Raw genomic sequence first — 12,391 nt, 5'->3', positions numbered from 1 at the left:
TTCAAAAACTCGAATGTCTGATATTTATTACATGCAAAAAAACAAAAACTTGGATGTAAAAATTCGACATCTAAAATTTGCCAGTTTCTGTCGGAGTCAATGGGAGTTGTCATAGGCAAAATCAAGCCACATTCTCGTAAAACTTGAAAAATTTGTAATATTTGTTTTTTTTATTCAAACCAGTTTTCCTAATTAATAAATAAACAACCATTTGGTACGCGAGTTATTTCGATTTAGAAAAACAAACTCGAATTCACAAACTCGAAAACTGAAAATAAGCCGTTAAGTTTGTGACCTCTGCTCTGCTTACTCTTTTGGTGTGTGGTTTTCCTTTTACACTTAACCACCTCATACACCCCCTTTGTAACCCATTTACATGAGGAATCTACCTACACTGATCATAAGTAAGAGGATGAATCAAACCCACCAACACAAGTGTGTTGGCAAACCTTTTTGGTATCATTTGGTTCCTTATTTAGAAGTGTCAAGAACTGAATATGGGAATGTTCTATATTACTTTTCATTACATTTTTAACCACTTTACTATTTCTTTTCCCTCATGCCTTGACCCTTCATTTGTATATTTCTAGATATTCCTGTTGATCATTTAAGCCGTCAGAAGAATCTTGAAGTGTTGGTCAGCCCAGCAATAAACAGTATGTATAGTTTTTGTGGTGTCCATTATAAAAATACAGTATTTGAGGGCCTTTGTGTGTAACTTAAACTTTTAAACTTATCTTTTGCATTTTTGTTTCTTGCTGAGTCTCACACACATCTCTTCTGCAATTTCTTAGGAAATGTCTATGTTGCCGGCATGCTCTTCTGTTTAGGTGTTTTTTTGTCTTTCTACCTGGTGGCTCTGCTCATATCCTGTTGGGAGCAATATCGGTAAGTAGGAGAATAAACCATGTTTTAATGTAATTTACTCTGTGTGTATAAATTTATGTTTGAGATGTAGCAACTCTTTCAGAGTTTACCAAAATAGGGCACTTTTATCTTTTGGAAAAAAAGTTATAAAATTGTCCCCCTTTTTGCACTCTTTTTTGCTTCTCTCCCTACTGATCACTTACTAGAAAGTAATTGAGGCAGGAGTAATAAGCTGTGTAAGTGTTTGGTGGGAATGTAATAAAGTTTAAATAGTAAGAGTATGTTTTTGTGACTGGGAGAAGTTAGATATGCAATGTAGGCTACCTCCACAGCAAGATTTTTTATTTTTTTTTAATTTTGGCCTGAAAAATGTGAAAGCAGGCATTTTCAGACCAATCCCCCGCTCCATGTACCTACACTCAAACAGAAGCTGTACTTTTCAGTGCAGGTAAAGGGAGCAGATCTGCATATCTCAGCCTGCAGAAAAAATGCAGGCTAAGAGCAGCTGAGCAAACGCTCTGGGTGCGCTTGGCCTAAGAAAGCCCAAAAGGGACTGTTTTGCTTTGTATTGTTGTTTGTATTGTTACTTCAAGGTACCAGTGGGCCCAGGGCAGAGATAGTTCTACGTAGAGATGACTTTAATGTCATAACGCAGGCAATAAAGAAACAGATCCCCAACATGATCCCCAAATGACAAAATGGGTCAGCTTTCATCTGGTGGGCGTTTATCATATCCAGTGGCATTTACATCTGTAAACAGCACACGTGTGCTGTAAAGTTCATGCAATGAAGAATGCAGGCTTACACAGGCAGAACTTACTTTGATAAAAAAAAGTCCTTCTTGGATTGTGCCCTGTAATGATTAAACTGAGCTCAGGACCGGAGGGTAGGCTTTAAAACATGTTTCTCCAGCAGAGCACAACTAGAGCTGAGTTTCTGTGTAAATGAGCATTGCCATCTCTTTAGTGGTTGCTAGACTGGAGGGTGTGTTTGGTAACCTGATTTAATAAGAACTGAGCATGCTCAGTTAACCATGAGCCAAAGTCAATTTCTAAGTGAGGGGCCGAGTGGGTTAATCCTAAGTGATTTAGGGGATGTTGCAACCTTGGCACGCATGTAAAGATTTTAAAGATGCTGTTCACATATTAAATTTTTTTGTGGGTGGTTTACATGTCCTTTAAGAAAAAATATAAAATGACCATGCCGTAGAGCTTTTCCACTTGATTATAACTAAGGGTCTGCCATCTCTGGGGGATGCACCTGTCAAATGTCTGGACCCCCTGTCCTGGTAGACCCTGGGCAGATGACTCTTTTGCCCATTTTTTTGTTTAAATAGGAAACATTTAAAAAATAGTATTGATGCATTTCAGAGCTTTCATGACAAGTTTCCTTATAAGTAGTAGCAGCGCCGGATTTCAAACCTGGGCACCCCTAGGTCGCCCCCCATTCATGCCCCGCCCCCCCCCCCGTGCATGCGCAAACAACCACCTCCCCCGTGCCGTGCCGACGCAATTGCGCATGCGCGGGCATTTAAACTCCCATACGGAGCAGTGGGGAGAAGTCCCCATTGCTCCGTATGGGAGCAAAATGTCACAATTTTGTTGCGGCAGGGCGGCATGCCGCCCCTAAATTTCTGCCGCCCTAGGCCCGGGCCTTTGTGACCTTGCCACAAATCCGGGCCGGAGTAGTAGATGGCATACCTGTATTCAGTCTACCTTCCTACAGCAAAAAAGAAACAACTGTTTTTTTTAGAAATAATAATAAGAAAATCCGGTTTAAGTGTAAAATTGAATGCATTTCTCCACATTGCTAAAATGATTTCTTAGGTGAAATAAAAAATGTGTACTTAATGCTTTCTTGTTTTCTTATTTAATTCTCTGTTTACAGGAAAAAAAATAAGTCTGAAGACCCTTTTTTGAATTCAGCATCATCCCTGAATGATGAAACAGGTAATTTTCTTGACCATGAATAAAGAAGACACAACATGTTTTTTTCTAGTGAAGGGTTGCAATATAATCTCAGCATGTTTGGAGGACTACCTGGCATGCCTGGATGCAGCTTGCTCTACCAGTGATACTGTGTCCATTATGTTGAGAGTAAAATAGCTGTTTGAGGAGGGAAGGGCAAAGAGTGCTTTGCAAATTAGTTGTGTAAGTTTTTATGAGACGTGAGGGGTCATTTACTCATGCACTGGCCCGGGGTAAATGCTTGTGATTCTGGGGCTCGTGAATGTGCAGTTGAGCGAAAAAGCCGGCTATTTTTGTTAAAGTTCACCTTTCCACTCTACTGGGCATGTGCGAAGACTGAAGGAGGAAGAGGAATCCTCACTCCAGTACACCCCGGCTGGTGCAGTTTTCTCCTAACAAGAGCACACAGTCAGGGGTTCATTACAATCACTGGGGGGTACCCCCCAAGTGATTGTAACTTTTCTTCTCTGAAGGCATTAACAGAATCTGCCAACAGAACATCACTTGAAAGAGCATTCCACAACCTCACTGCCCTCACCCTAAAAAAAACACCTATGCTGCTTCATATTCCCTTTATCTGATCTAAAGGGGGCCTCTGTTGCAGTACAAGCAGAGTTGCCACCCAAAGCAACAGTACTTGACCAGGTACCATGCCTGCTTATCTGCACCAAACAACAACAAACCAAGCCCACCTCCACTGGAATTTGTTCCAAAAGAACCCCCCTGCTACTGTCTCACTACCCAACCAAACACTTCCCCTCCAGCCATCACTTCCCTACCACTTCGCTGGATAATTCTACCCCTATCCAGAGTGCAAACTCTGATTTTTTTTTTTATCAGTGCCTTTGCCGGGATTTCTCTCACTGATTTGTAAAAATCCATGAGACACAATGGATTTAGTAAAGGGTTTGTTGTCCTTGGACTCCAGATCTTATACCAAAAGCACTGAAATGGAAAAGTAATGAAACACTTCTTCTAGGGGGAAAACACCACCTTAACTATAAAACCAAAACCATGATGGAAACAGCATTGCAACTACCATTCATACAGTGGCTTGCAAAAGTATTCGGCCCCCTTGAACTTTTCCACATTTTGTCACATTACAGCCACAAATATGAATCAATTTTATTGGAATTCCACGTGAAAGACCAATACAAAGTGGTGTACACGTGAGAAGTGGAACGAAAATCATACATGATTCCAAACATTTTTTACAAATAAATAACTGCAAAGTGGGGTGTGCGTAATTATTCAGCCCCCTTTGGTCTGAGTGCAGTCAGTTGGCCATAGACATTGCCTGATGAGTGCTAATGACTAAATAGAGTGCACCTGTGTGTACTCTAATGTCAGTACAAATACAGCTGCTCTGTGATGGCCTCAGGTTGTCTAAGGCTAATGCCACACGAGGCGTAGGGCTGAAATTTTCGGCAAGCGGATAAACGCTTGCCGAAAATTCAGCCCTACGCCTCCTACTTGTGCCTGCACCCGAATGAATGGGATACGCTCGGGTGCAGGCACATGTAGCTGATATACGCATGAAAACGTGAGACTTTGCATTCTCTCGCGTTTTCATGCGTATATCGGCTACATGTGCCTGCACCCGAGCGTATCCCATTCATTCGGGTGCAGGCACAAGTAGCAGATGCGTGTGGCATCAGCCTAAGAGAATATTGGGAGCAACAACACCATGAAGTCCAAAGAACACACCAGACAGGTCAGGGATAAAGTTATTGAGAAATTTATGGGGCTTATGCTACAAAAAGATTTCCAACGCCTTGAACATCCCACGGAGCACTGTTCAAGCGATCATTCAGAAATGGAAGGAGTATGGCACAACTGTAAACCTACCAAGACAAGGCCGTCCACCTAAACTCACAGGCTGAACAAGGAGAGCGCTGATCAGAAATGCAGCCAAGAGGCCCATGGTGACTCTGGACGAGCTGCAGAGATCTACAGCTCAGGTGGGGGAATCTGTCCATAGGACAACTATTAGTCGTGCGCTGCACAAAGTTGGCCTTTATGGAAGAGTGACAAGAAGAAAGCCATTGTTAACAGAAAACCATAAGAAGTCCCGTTTGCAGTTTGCCACAAGCCATGTGGGGGACACAGCAAACATGTGGAAGAAGGTGCTCTGGTCAGATGAGACAAAGTATTGACTCAGGGGGCTACAAAGTATTGGCTCAGGAGGCTGAATAATTACGCACACCCCACTTTGCAGTTATTTATTTGTAAAAAATGTTTGGAATCATGTATGATTTTCGTTCCACTTCTCATGTGTACACCACTTTGTATTGGTCTTTCACGTGGAATTCCAATAAAATTGATTCATGTTTGTGACAAAATATGGAAAAGTTCAAGGGGGCCGAATACTTTTGCAAGCCACTGTATCTGTATTCATATATACAGAAAGGAAACTTCTTTGGATCAATAACCTGTAGTCCTGTATCAGGTGTCTCTCTGTGTTTATAGAAAAACAGACATAAATACAGTATATATACATAAGTTAGAGAGTGACAGCAGGCACTGGGGCACTGACTCTGCTGCTTGAGCTGAATTTTTAATCAGGCATAAGGAGCAGAGAGCAGCTTACCCTGGGGCACAAATGTGACTTCCCCAAAAACTGAGATCAAGGAAGGAGCCCTGTGCCTCTATATATATAACAAAATTATAAAGACATTTATGATTTTAGGAAACATTCTGCTTTTGCTTTTCAAAACACATTTTTAAGAAGAATTGAAAAACTGATTCAACCTACACCTTCATTAAATGTAACTTTTACATTTGCATTTTCTTTTTAGAGAAGACTCTATCATATTTTGTATGTAGCTTTATTTGATCTAAGACAGCTAATTCACTGTAATAGAGCCTATTCATATTGCACTACCACTACCCCACATGTAACAGAGACATCTGCATGCCACACCATTTAAAAATGATGGTTTCTTTTACTGCATATTGGTCTGTAACGATTTGACCCTTTTTTTCTAATAAATAATGTGGTTATATTGTAATATAAATGAATGGTAATTATTTTTTCTTTCTACTCTCATTGACTTTACACATGGCAGCCTCATTACTTGGTAAGATTAATCATGGGATGGTTAGCTTCATGTAACTATTAGGGGTCCTGCTGCATGCAGAGGGTGGGATTCTTGCATACTGCCCATTAACTGTGTTAAATGCATACTGATACAGAGAAGCACCTTCATTTTCAGTTGTGAAATATCCATTTTAAAACTTTACCAAAATGCCTTGATCTGGCTCATCTGGATTAATATGTGTTGCATGAAAAAAAGCAAGTTTATTCATCTGGAGCTGTGGTAGAGTTACATGATCTCTGTATCAGACCCCACTCTGCTATCAAACCTCTAACACACAAGTTAACATTGTATTCAATATTACTAATACAGTCATTTAACTCTTACTTTCAGGTAATGAAGAACTAAAGCTTAACAAAGAATTAGTCTACAAATGTGTTTACTGTCATAAATGAGGCATGTCAATGGCATGTACACCTGATTCTTTAGGTGCAAGTAAGCTGCAGAAATTGACACAGTCCGCTGTGGAAACCCTGGTGCTACTGCTATTTATGAACCTTTAATGAGTGCCATTTTTTGTGTAATGACTGCAGCCAACTTAATGCGACTGCACAGGGCTACATTCAGCACAGCCCTTTAGCTGTGAGATGCCCCCAGCATCCTACATCCTCTCTTCTGCTGATTCACAACTTCTGCTTTAGAGAGCTTTCCTGTTACCTGACCTTAGGGATTAACTAATAATAATATTAATAATTTAGGTTTACATTATGTGCTAGTATATAAACCAGTGTATCAGCAATGTGGCATCATCTTCTGTGACACTTACCTTTAATTTCTGTTAATAAGATTATTTTTTACTTCCAAAGCACACTGACCATGTGTGGTGTCACTGACACTACAAAATAGGAGCTTTTGTTGACAACTTTGAAGGCACAGATCATTTGTAGTCCAATTCTTTTTTATGGTTTAGTTCTCATTTGCACTTATTGCATGTACTACCTGTTTCTAATGCACCCTCCTTTTTATTCATCCCATCACTTTTTTGTTACTCACAAGCCATTTTTGTACTTTAATTTCTAGGGAAGCCTCCCATGTGTCCAAAATATGATGCCTGTGGCTATGGTTCAATTGGTGAGTAGATTTCTCTTTTGGCATGCTTGGTGGTAAGCATATTGGCCATACAAGGGCAGATTTCAGCTGCCAATTCAGGTCCTTCAGACCTGTTTGGCAGCTTATCTGCCTGTGTATGGGCACCCCTGACGGGCCTACCCAGGGCATGGTCTCAGTAGTTTGAATATAAAATGTCAATGGTTATGTACCCCTATTGTACAGATGAAGAGTGACAGTTATGTTTTTTTAGCAGCTCAGCACAGCAGCTCTGTTCCTAGCCCAGAGGATTGTACTGACAGCTTGGTCTCTTCTGGTGAAGCCACATATAGTTATACAGGTATTGGATCTGTCTATCTGTCTGTCTGTCTGTCTATCTAACAATAAAGTGAAAGTTTAGATACAATTTTACAGTCCACCTGTATGGATTTTTAAGTATTTTTTGTTCCTATTCTGCCTGTTTTCAGAATGCAGTTGAAAATCTGGTTACTGCTGCACAACAAAGATGTAAATGAGTAAAAAAAAAAGTCTTGCTCTCTCCAACATACTAAAATTAGATTTTAGGGTAAACAACATCATTATGATAGTCTGTGTGTGTACTACTATATACATACAGTGAGATATAGGTCTACAAATATTCTGATCTAATCATCTTTTTTTCCTACTCCGCTTCCGTTCTGTTACAGTGTTACACTCTTAATGGTTCCCAAAACCGCAAAACATTGCATAATTTCTAGTGTTCTGGTCAACCAGAGCAGCACAATTGTAAGCGAAATATAATTCTGACAGATCCCAATTTGTTGCAGAGAAGAAATCATTACAATATTTACTTATTAAATCTGAGTAGTTTATACAATAAGTCCTTCTAAGGAACTTTGTTTTGAAGGAAGCTACCCTTTCTTCCTTTCTCTTCGTTTACATCTCCTTACATGGTGACATCAGAGACCTTCTTCCAGATCTGTTGGGGATACTGAGTACTGAGTATTTAACATCTATTCTTCTCTGTAGCCTTCTGTGTATCCTTGCTGAGCTATACAAATAAAAAGCTTCATATATACATTGAAAAATGTGTGTGTATAAAGTTACTGGAGTACAGTACAGTACAGTAACGAATGTCTGTATTCATTATGCCATGAGATGGAATTTTCACAGCATTATTAAATAATTGATGGGCATTTCTATGGTTTGCAATAGTCATCTATCATTAGAATTAAAAGAAAAGAAAAGGCTTTGTTGTTTTCTGTTCAGTGGACATTTACTAATTATATTTTATCTAGTGTCTCTTCTAATGTGTCACCTCTCATTCTTAAGGTCTGGAGCAGTTCAAACGCCGCTCCCTATGCTACACCCCGCAGCCTCTGAGCTCGTCCTTTGGTACTGAATTATAACAGAAAAAAAAACATATATCTCCTTTTTTACTTCCAATAATAATCATAATATTAAACCTCAGTTATCGCTTACTTTAGGAAACCTGGGGAAAAGTTTTGTTTTATGTGTGTGTGTGGAGAGTTACATCTTGACTCAGTTTAAATATAATTCTAATTGTCTATTAGAGAAAAAATGAGTCTGCCAATATATGCATATGTGATGCTTTTTGCTTCTAATGGTTGTCCTTTTGGAAAATATTCTGGTTTGCAAGGACTATCATGAATTTGTAGTGTAAGCAATTACCCTGGTTTTTCTAAAGGTTTCATTAATTTGCCAATGTGTGCATGTAATACACTCATACTGTAATATTACCCTCCTGAGAGATCCAGAGTGATACAGAGATCGTTTTTTCATAGAATAGCGCCATAGAGATAGTGGTACATCAGAAACAAATTATGCTCCTTTGGTAGATTACCACCTAGCTGGAACAATAAAAAATCCCATGTGACAATAACCATAAATTGGACCCTTATGTCAGTTCACATATTGGGGTAAAAACACTGCTTTCCTTAACTCCCCTTTCTGTTTGTGGGCTAGGTCTCCCTTTTTTATCTTCTCTCATTGATGGGAGTCTGGAGTGACACCCCTGAGTATTAGTTAAAGATAATATTAACACTCTTGTTATTAGTCTTTACTTCTCTAAGTCATGCAGAGCTAAATTGGCTACTGCATTAAGTATTGTACAAATACATTTTCTCTGTATATTTACATATTTCTTCATCTAAATTGGAAATGATTGCCTTGATTTAGGAATTCTCCATTTATATACACTAATGTACACCCAGTAATAAATAGATGACTATATTTAAACCTGCAAGGGAGACTGGGTTTACATAAGATGCCATGGTAGTGGTATAGTTAGTTTGTCTAGTCTGCTATATTCCACTCAAGACTGTAAACACTCTGATCTCTTAAGAAGCATAAAAAACAGTTATTCCGAGTCTTAATTTCTATCTGGTAATTCAGGTGATCAGCACAATCAATTTGCATGGATCTGTTCAGTTTTCTCCTGTTAAGGGAATAATGATTTCGAAAAATGGTGTGGGGGGATTATTGTAAAGGACAGTCAAAGTCCAATAGCAGGGTGCAAGAGATGGGCAGAGAGTTACGTATTAAGTTAAAGTTGGGAAAAAGCTAAGGAGGAGCTATTTGAGCAGGGAAGACAACTAAAAGTGAAGATTAAGTCAGGAAAGGGAAAGGAGTGACAAGTGAATACAGGGAATACTGTAGTTCTTGGCAGGAATGGAAGAAAGTAACTTTACTTGGGGAGTGGAAAAGAACAGAACTAATTGGTAGGGATCAATGGGAGGGCCGTGGTTAATGACAGAAGGAAGGGGCAAGATGGTACAAGAGCAATACCAACACTGGGGTTGGAGTGGAAAAGAACAGAACTAATTGGCAGGGATCAATGGGAGGGCCATAGTTAGTGACAGAAGGAGGGGGCAAGATGGTACAAGGGCAATACCAACACTGGGGTTGTATTACAAATAAATGCCTAGGCCAGTGTTGTTGTTCACATGTATGCTGTGCGTACAGTTCGGCAGCAGAAACATACTGTGTTTGTTTCTATTATATTATAGTATTTTATTTATTTGCCAATACAGAAAGACAGAAGTGTGTTAATACACTATGCATCTTTAAAATGGCGTGTTTCCTGCTGGACCCTCCAGTGTTTCCACAATGCTATCTTCCTTTAATAGATTTTAACAAAACTTCTGGTTTTCTCATAGACCGCTCTCTGGAGAACCTTGTATCGCGCAATCGGCTTGAGTCACTTAGCTCTGTGGAAGAAGACGATTATGATACACTGACGGATATTGAGTCTGACAAAAATGTGATAAGGACTAAGGTGGGCCTAAAAGTTCATATACTGAGAAAGATTGTTTTCAGATATATGATTTTTGTTTGAAAACAGTACACTTTTAATTGACAGACTAATGTGGAATGTGATACATTTCACTTTGGGCAGATGTACTAAAGTGTCAATATTTTTTTCCCATTTGAGTTTTAAAAACAATTAGGAATATTTGGGTTATTTTGGTGATTATATATGTTAGGGGAGTTATATATGTTGGATTTTTTAAAATAAATGATTATATATGTTATGTAATGGACATTTATGGGAGTGTTTCATTCCTGTAAAAATATAATTTTGCTAATAAAGGTAACTGAAAATTTAGACCTTAAAGGAATACTGTCATGGGAAAACTTGTCATTTTTTCAAAATGCATCAATTAATAGAGCTTCTCCAGCAGAATCCTGCATTGAATCTGTTTTTCAAAAACACAGATTTTTTTATATTTAATTTTAAAATTTCACATGGGGCTAGCCATATTCTTCATTTCCCAAGGTGCCAGAGCCATGGGACCTGTGCCCTCATAAACTTAAGTCACACTTTACTGCTGAGCTGCAACATTTAAATGGTAGTGTTGAATTATTTGCTATGTTAAAGATATAATTAGAAATAAAAAGTATACCATAAAAATCATGACAGAATCCTCTTAATGTGCATGCACACTGTTTGAGACTGCCTGGCATATTAAATTGCTGTATCACTTTTTGTTTTACAGAAGTTTCTTTGTGTTTCTGATTTGGCACGAAAAGACAAACGTGTCATGCGGAAAAAGTACCAAATCTACTTCTGGTGAGAGTATGCATGTTATACCATTATATGTAAATCCTAAGCATGTGCAAATGTGGTGTCTCCGGTATCTGTTGCCTGCTTATGATCTGTACCAGGCAAGGTTTTATGTGATGTGTTGTAGTTCATTTTTCTACTTATGCTGGTCATATACTTTACCTTTACTTTTTCCTCAATCAACTTATGTATATATTAGGTGTGTTATGCTAAATGCATGAAACTACCTCTTGTAATGAGTAAGGGCTCTGGCACACGGGGAGATTAGTCGCCCGCGACTAATCTCCCTGAAATGCTATCCCACCGGCGAAAATGTAAATCGCCGGTGGGATGGCATACGCTCTCAAGGCAACTTCCGCGATTTCACTGAAATTGCGCCCGCTGCATATGCCATCCCACCGGCGATTTACATTTTTGCCGGTGGGATGGCATTTCTGGGAGATTTACCATGGGCGACTAATCTCCCCATGTGCCAGAGCCCTAAAGCAATGTGACTTTCAGTATGATCTTGTTAAACACACACACAGTAATTCATTCAATTTGAAGGTGTCACCCTGATGGTCAGTGACATCAAAACAATAGAGAAATAAGCTTGTTTATTTAATTTTTTTAATTTTAAATTACTTAAATGTGACCCTTACACACATGAGGTTTTTCTGATCTCAAGCACAGCCAAGATCTTTATGGACCCCTTTGTATGGCTCACTGTTTAATTATAATGCAGCCCCCAAATGTGAAATAGTGGAAATCTGGCCCACAATGTGGAAAATCTTTGACAGCACTGATGTGATAGCCTAATTGAAATGTGAACATTAAATGCTACAGTTTCTAAAATATATGTTTTTCTGTCCCATGCAGGAATATCTCCACAATAGCAGTGTTTTATGCACTGCCTGTCATACAGCTTGTTATTACCTACCAGACAGTGGTAAATGTGACTGGAAACCAAGACATCTGCTATTATAACTTCCTCTGTGCTCATCCACTGGGTTCTTTAAGGTACTTTCTTCAAAGGCAGGGCACTAAATATATCAGATCTAAAAGGAGACTAAATTACATATCTGTTTAACAATATTCAATTATATAAAAAGACTTTCTCCATACCATCTATGTTTATTGTTTTTTCCTTTTCCACAGTGCCTTCAACAACATACTAAGTAACTTAGGCTATGTGATGCTTGGGCTTCTCTTTCTTGTCATTGTGTTGCAGAGAGAACTCAGTCATAACCACAACCGCATGAATATCAGGGGTCAGCTTCAGGTAATATGCATGTCTTTGTCTAGTAGGGTATGGACTGGTTTATTGGTTGAGTTTTTTTTTTTTTATAAAAGAGTTTGTATTTTGG

At 38.9% G+C, this 12,391-nt stretch overlaps 1 protein-coding gene across 13 annotated transcripts in view; it reads left to right on the top strand.

Annotated features, from left to right (window-relative positions):
- The window catches only part of sidt2 (SID1 transmembrane family member 2), a 40,282-nt gene that overhangs the window by 19,123 nt on the left and 8,768 nt on the right, over nt 1–12,391 (top strand). For 9 of the 13 annotated variants that reach the window (XM_012967035.3, XM_012967034.3, XM_012967032.3 and 6 more), the window contains 11 exons: nt 591–656; nt 795–888; nt 2,755–2,816; nt 5,903–5,914; nt 6,953–7,003; nt 7,233–7,319; nt 8,291–8,353; nt 10,138–10,256; nt 10,978–11,051; nt 11,904–12,044; nt 12,183–12,306. In XM_012967035.3, coding sequence (XP_012822489.1) covers nt 591–656; nt 795–888; nt 2,755–2,816; nt 5,903–5,914; nt 6,953–7,003; nt 7,233–7,319; nt 8,291–8,353; nt 10,138–10,256; nt 10,978–11,051; nt 11,904–12,044; nt 12,183–12,306 — 893 coding nt within the window. The remainder of the gene's footprint in view (nt 1–590; nt 657–794; nt 889–2,754; nt 2,817–5,902; nt 5,915–6,952; nt 7,004–7,232; nt 7,320–8,290; nt 8,354–10,137; nt 10,257–10,977; nt 11,052–11,903; nt 12,045–12,182; nt 12,307–12,391) is intronic. The other 4 variants (XM_012967036.3, XM_012967039.3, XM_012967038.3 and 1 more) reach the window with 4 other exon arrangements.

The sequence above is a fragment of the Xenopus tropicalis genome, chromosome 7 (assembly GCF_000004195.4).
Source record: "Xenopus tropicalis strain Nigerian chromosome 7, UCB_Xtro_10.0, whole genome shotgun sequence".
NCBI classification, from domain to species: Eukaryota; Metazoa; Chordata; class Amphibia; order Anura; family Pipidae; genus Xenopus; species Xenopus tropicalis.
This window is presented reverse-complemented; position numbering and strand designations above follow the sequence as displayed.